This window comes from Python bivittatus, unplaced genomic scaffold (genome assembly GCF_059951505.1).
Source record: "Python bivittatus isolate LINGU-HERP-01145 unplaced genomic scaffold, Pbiv_v1 ctg000210_np1212, whole genome shotgun sequence".
NCBI lineage: Eukaryota > Metazoa > Chordata > Lepidosauria > Squamata > Pythonidae > Python > Python bivittatus.
The window spans coordinates 6007726-6013721 of NW_028277053.1; the positions used below are offsets into that span (position 1 = coordinate 6007726).

Below are 5996 nucleotides of genomic sequence, written 5' to 3' on the forward strand. Positions count from 1 at the left end.
TCTTGCTGCAGATGGTGGGCGGCTGCTGCGGGGGGTGTGGTGACTTTCACACTGCCCCAACGTATCACCATGTTGTCTAAGTATGAAAAAGGTCCCAGTGGCTCGCTCTATGAAACACAGCTAAAACAGAGGCAAATGTGTTTGAACTCAGCAGGGTTGGAATCCAACTCATTTATGTATCTGGTTCCTGCTCAAGTCTGGGTCCCAGCACAGTGGCCCGGGGGGCAGCTGGGTGGACCACGAGGCAGCATCTTCCAGGAAGCCTTTGGCTGCTGATGCCAGGCAGACGCAGCCCTCTGGGAAGCATCCTCAGGGGAAAGGGGGAGAGCCCCTCAGTGCTGCTTCCTCCCTTCTCCGTGTTTGGCAGCTGATGAGGAGGACTCTCCTGGAGGACCCAGCTGGGTCGGCTGGTCGGTTGGTGGTCCTCCTGGGGAGCAGCTTCTTGGCCACCTGCCCTGCTGCTGTTGTGAAGGGGCTCGCAAGCATTCTCGCCCTGCAGAGAATCTGCCTGATTAAGTGCTCCAGCAACAGGGGACGCCTCGGCCTTCTCGCGGGCTGTTTGCCGCAGAAGCCAGATGAGCAGACTCTCTCTACCCCGTCCGTTTGTCTTGTTTCACCCCGCCTGTATTTGCTTTCTAGCGTCACAGGTTCTCTAAGCAGCTTACAAACACCATTAAATTCAGTTCTAAATTATTAAAAAGGATTTATTATACCCAATCATCTCTACCCCGTTTTTCTCTAACAAACATCATAAATACCATCAGAATTGTGAAACCAATGCAATCATTACAAAGACTCAAGCAGCTTCGGAGAAAACAAACATACGCGCGGTAAGCAGTTAGTTTAAAGGGCCACGCGTAAAAGTCAGGGCTCAAACCGCCACCAGGGGGCGCCTGCTCCTCACAGCCGCCCGGAGCTCCGAAGCGTCGCATTCCGGCGCGCCGAGCTCAGCGAGGAGCGCAGCTGCCAAACGGCCGGAGAACCGTCCAGCGGCCCGGCCAGTCCAGGGCCCGTCCTCCGTCCCCGCCCGGCCGGGGCAAGCACCACCGGAGCGCGCTCTTTTCCTCCAGCCCACCGAAATGGGTCTCGCGCGCTTGCAGGCGGACCTCATGCCGCCCGGTGCGGGAGGAGGCGCCGGTTCCCGGTACCCGCTCGGCGTCTGCTGGGAGGCCCGCTTGAGCGCGTGGTCCCTCGGCTCGGCTCGGTTCCGCTCGGCAGCGGCTGCTTCGTGCTGTTGGTGTTGCCGCCGCAAGGCCGGCCCGGAAAGCGCGACGCTCCGCCCGGCTCGGTCCAACCCCGCGGGCGTCGGACGCCGCTTCCGCTGGCGATCGGGGGCGGCCGGGCGAGGGCCTGGGTCCTCCGGGGCGCGGCGGACGCGGCGGCGAGCGACGGTCAGTCCCGGCCGGGAGCCGCCAGGGGAAAGAGGTCTTCCAGGAAAGTCAGCAGCTCGTCGGGGAGGCTCTGCAAGAGAGGCGGCATCGCCGGTGAGCCTCCCGCCCGCGCGGCAGCGCCCCGGCCCCCCGAGGGAGCGCGCGGGCGAGCGCCGGGAAGAAGAGGGGCGCGGGCGGGCCGGACACCTACCTGGGAGGGCGGGCACGGGTGGGCGGCGGGCGCGGCGGCCAGCCCCGCCGGGAGCGGCGCGGCGCCGGCTCGGTCCCCTTGTCCGCAGCACGTGGCGGCGGCGGCGGCGGCGGCGGCGCACCACGGCTCTGCTCCTGGCTCGGGCAGGCGGGGCGGCGGCCGCCCGGGCGGGCAGCAGGCGGGGTCCGGCAGGCCCAGGGCGCAGGGGCGGCGCGCCAGCGACTCCTCGCTGAGGCCGAGCAGCTCCGAGAGGTGGGCGATGTAGCGGATGGCGAGGCGCAGGGTCTCGATCTTGGTCAGGCTCTGCCCGGCGGGCGCCACGGAGGCGGGCAGGTAGCGGCGCAGGGCGAGCAGGGCCTGGGCCAGGTGCCGCATGCGGAGCTTCTCGCGCTGGCTGGCGCTCTGCCGCTGCCCGCCGCCCAGCCGCGCCCGGCCGCCCTTCCTGCCCCCCGGCCCGCCGCCGGCTCTCCAGGCCTGATACGCCGGCGAGGGGCCGCGGGAATCCGGGGAGGAAGCTGGCGAGGCGCCGCTGGAGCCCGGGCCGCCCTCGCCCGGGGGCCGGCAGCACGACGGCCGCAGGAAAGCCGGGCCGAGGCACGGAGAGGGGCCGCCGCCGCGGGGGCTGCTGACGCTGCGGGCCATGGCTGCGCGCGGCTAGTGTGGGACGGGGCCGCGCGGGGTCCGGCTTTATCCCGGCGAGGTGTGAAGTGGCACCTCGACCAGGCCCTCCGCACTTCAAAGCGGGGAGGGGGGCGGCGGGCGGGGCGCTCTGAACCGGCGATGGAAGGGGGGCGCGGGCGGAGGGTCCTGCCTGGGACCTCTGGCCCGCTAGGGAGGCCCCTCCCGCTGCCCCGGAACAGGCAGCTGTCCTGGCTCGGCCTGGCCGGTGGACTTGGGCGCGAGAGTCGTCCGTCGGGAGTTGCTGTCCTTGCGGCCGCTGGGGCGGCTCTGCCAGGCCGGGAGCTGCTGCCTGCGCGGGCCTGGAAGCCCCGTTGCCTTCCCAACCCCAACGGAGAGCGCCCGGCGGAGGCCTGGCTTGCATTTCCAGCCCACCTGGGAGGCTCTCCTTGCCTTTGGCTTCCTCCCTACCTCTTCGGAGACCCTGGGCTCCTCTCCGATCCCAGCCTCCTGGAAAGGTGCTGAGGTGCTCGGCCCTTGCACCTTCCCGCAAGGCCCCAGAGCACCCCGTATCCTTAAAAATGCACAGCCTGCTTTGCCCTTCTGCCCGGCGTTCCCAGCCCAAACAGGGCTTACGTGTTAAAAATGGATAGGGTGGCCGAAGGGTGCTTTTACCCGGAAGGAAGGCCTGGTGTTGAACTTCCCTTTCCACAAGAATTGTCCGTTCCCCTCTCTGCCTTGGGTCTCCAAAACGCAAGAAAGGGCAGTGCTGCAGGATGGTTGCTCTGCAGCCCCTCTGAACCGCAGAAGTCTTCCAGAGTCCCTGAGAAGGCCCCTCTCTTTCCGTGGGGAGCCCAGCAGACGGGCCTCGGGCAGGGGGCCATTCGCACCCCTGTCCTAATGGGTTTGGGGGAAGCATGCAGCTTTCCTCCTGGTCTGCTGCTGCTGGCCTTGGTGGCTGGGGAAGGGGGCACTGAGGCAAGTACATTTGCGGAGGGAGCAGCTTCAGACATGGCAGCACTTTCATACCTTTATGGGGCACCCAGCCCACCCCCACTTGCTCTGCCCCGAGGAGAAGAGAAGGCACCGAGCCCCAAGCCGAGCTGCTGGCAAGCATGCTTGGCTGAAGAGGGACCCTGAAATCTCCAGCTGCTGGTAAAACCGTCCAATTCCCAAGGCTGCTGTCCAAGGCTTCCGGATGTTGGGGGGCTGCCTCTACAGCAGGGATGCAACAACTCCATCGTTCTTAATAGACCTTCAGTGCTAGGAGAAAAGGCAGATGAAGCTCTGGAAGAACACGGGAAAGGCTGCTGGTTACCCCCAGCCCACCCCCAGGATTCCAGGGCTGACGCTCAGAAATACAAAGCTGGGCTCAGCAGCATCTGGAGAGCTGCCGGTTTCTAGCACAAATGTGTCTCTCGTTTACGCTGGCAAAGGGCTGCTTCCTGTGGCAACAGGTCTGTCTTGAAAGGGGGCTCTCCCTCATTGTTCCCCCACTTTCTCTCTCAAATGCTTTTTCTGCTGGTATACTGTGTTTTGTATGTGTATCTTGTAAAAATAACTGACATGGACTGTCTCTTCCTTGGTGCATTTATTCAGATAAGATGAAATCATGGACTATTTATTCCATTTTTACTCTGCCCAACTCCCAGCGACTCTGAGCTAAATGAAGGTTGCATGATTAATCAGCTGAAGATGCTTTTCCATCACATGGCACTGATTGTCCTGTGTCCCTCTGAGAGAAGAAACTTTCAGCTTCCAGATCTCACTGTGGAGCGTATGAGACACCCCACTCCGAACCCAGACTGAAATCTCCAACCCCAGGCCCAGGTGACTGAGGGGTGGGGGAGCAGTTGGAGTTGTTGAGTCATAAGAGTGGTCCCAGGTGGCTTTGAAAGTGCTGCCATGTCTAACATGTGCTGAGATTCCACTGGCGAGGGCTCGTGGCATGCCGGGCAAGCACTGGCATCAGCAGGAGAAGCGCCCAAGACGACTTGCCCATCGTTGGAGACCTCCAGGCTTGCCTGACCAAGAGGCTTGTGCTCCCTCCAGGTGGGCTTCTCCAGCCCACCGAAGCAGGAACGCAGCGCTGGTCTGCCTGCCGCCCTGCTGCTGCCAGGGGTCTCTCTCTTGACACCTTGGTTGCCTCATTAACTGCAGACTTGGAGGTGAGAAATTCAGTTTGACTGGGAAGAGTCTTCACACTTGTTCGCTCTGTGTTTGGACAAGTGCAGGGTTTTTTTACACCCAGCCCTGGGAAATCTGTCCCTGAGCATGCTTCCCGGCCCTCAGGAGGAGCTCCCAGGGATTGGGGCCCTGAGATGGGAGGAAGAGTGAAAAGCAGCCTCTTCCCTCTTCCCCACCAGGCTCTGAAATGGCTACTGAGGGCTCCATCCTTCACAAATCGAGCCCTTCAAGCTGTTGGCAGCATTTCAACCTCTGCCAGTCACATCCTTTCCAAAATACGACCCAGTGACAAGTCGTCTGCTCAGGAATGGCTGACCTCTACGTGTCTCCATCCCATGTCCTGGGCCAGGGATTGCTGGGGGAGAGGCAGCGAGCAACAGAAGGCACACAAGCCCTGCCAGCAGTTTCCTTTAGAGCAAGATGGCGCAAACGGCCTTGGCCTGGCAGGGAGGGGCGGGCAAGACTTGAGGGCATACGTCTGCCCCTCGGGGCCTTCCAGAGGACCACTGGAGGCAGAGGGGCTGCTCTTGAATTCCTGAGAGCTGGAACTTTGTTCTGGGGGAGAGGAATGGGGGTGGGGGTGGATCTTGTCATGGGGTGAAGAAGCAAGCAGGACGAAGGGGAATTGCCAGTGGAATTGGGGGGGGGATGGAGGGTTAAGAGGGAGCCTTAGTTCCTTTTTTCTTCTGAGGGACACTTTGCGCTTGGCTATTCTGGGAAGACACCAGAAGAAGGAAAAGCGCTCCACTTCAGAAGACAAACGGGCCGGGCTTTGTGATCGTGGCCTGCCTGCGCACTCTGCAGAGTCCGGCTGGTTTGTGTTCTGGCAGGCCTTGAAGAAACAGTCAAAGGATCGGAAGAGCAAGCGGCCGTGAGGAAGGTGCATCGGGTCAAAGGAAAGGGCTGTTGTCACAGAAAACTCTGCCGGAAGGTGAGAGCAAACCCGGGGGCTGCGAGCGATGATCCAAGGCGAGGGGGTCTGCCGCCGCTGGAATGCAGAGCGCGCTGCCGGGCCCCGCTGAAGGGAGGCTGTGCGAGCTCAGCAAGCAGGCGGAGGGGATGGAGAAGAATTGGGGGTGGGCTGCTGTGTGGAGCTGAAGAGACCCTCCCCCGGGCTGCAGGGGCAATGGGAGAGACGCGCTCGCCCCTTGGTCCCCGGGTCTCTGCAGCCGACCTTCCGGGGGAAATATTTGCGGGGCTTCTGCTGTGCGCCTGGGACGCATTTCGGGAGGGTCGTCGCATGAGATGGCAGAAGGAGAAAACGTCTAGGTAAGGCCAATGAAGGCAATATAACAGCTGGGTGCGGAAAGGAGAAAGTATGATAGAAGAAGACCAAATTACATCTGCACGTTCTTGTCTCCAATGATTTTCTGTGGCTAACCAAAGACAACTCCCCCGCCCCCCAAGTTAGAATGAAAAAGAGGCTGGTTGGTGAAGGAGATGAACAGCTGGAAGGCCCAACTAAAAGGCTTGACACTGAGAAGGTCCCCTTTAGGCGAACTGAAGGGGAAATGCATTCTGTGCCAAATGATGGCGGATTGCACTCTCTTTCTGAATAAAGGAGTCCAGCCCAGGCCGGGGGTGAGACCACAAAGGGCCCCATTTTGCCA

General features: G+C 61.9%; 1 protein-coding gene across 1 annotated transcript; it reads right to left on the minus strand.

The window, feature by feature from the left end:
* Positions 1 to 718: 718 nt before the first annotated feature.
* Positions 719 to 2223, minus strand: LOC148216151 (uncharacterized). The gene is made up of 2 exons (XM_088139287.1): positions 1582 to 2223; positions 719 to 1461 (listed from the first exon to the last, which is right to left on the minus strand). The coding sequence occupies exons 1-2, from the start codon at positions 2221 to 2223 to the stop codon at positions 1393 to 1395; spliced, it is 711 nt and encodes a 236-aa protein (XP_087995413.1). The 3' UTR covers positions 719 to 1392.
* Between the last annotated feature and the right edge of the window lie 3773 nt (positions 2224 to 5996).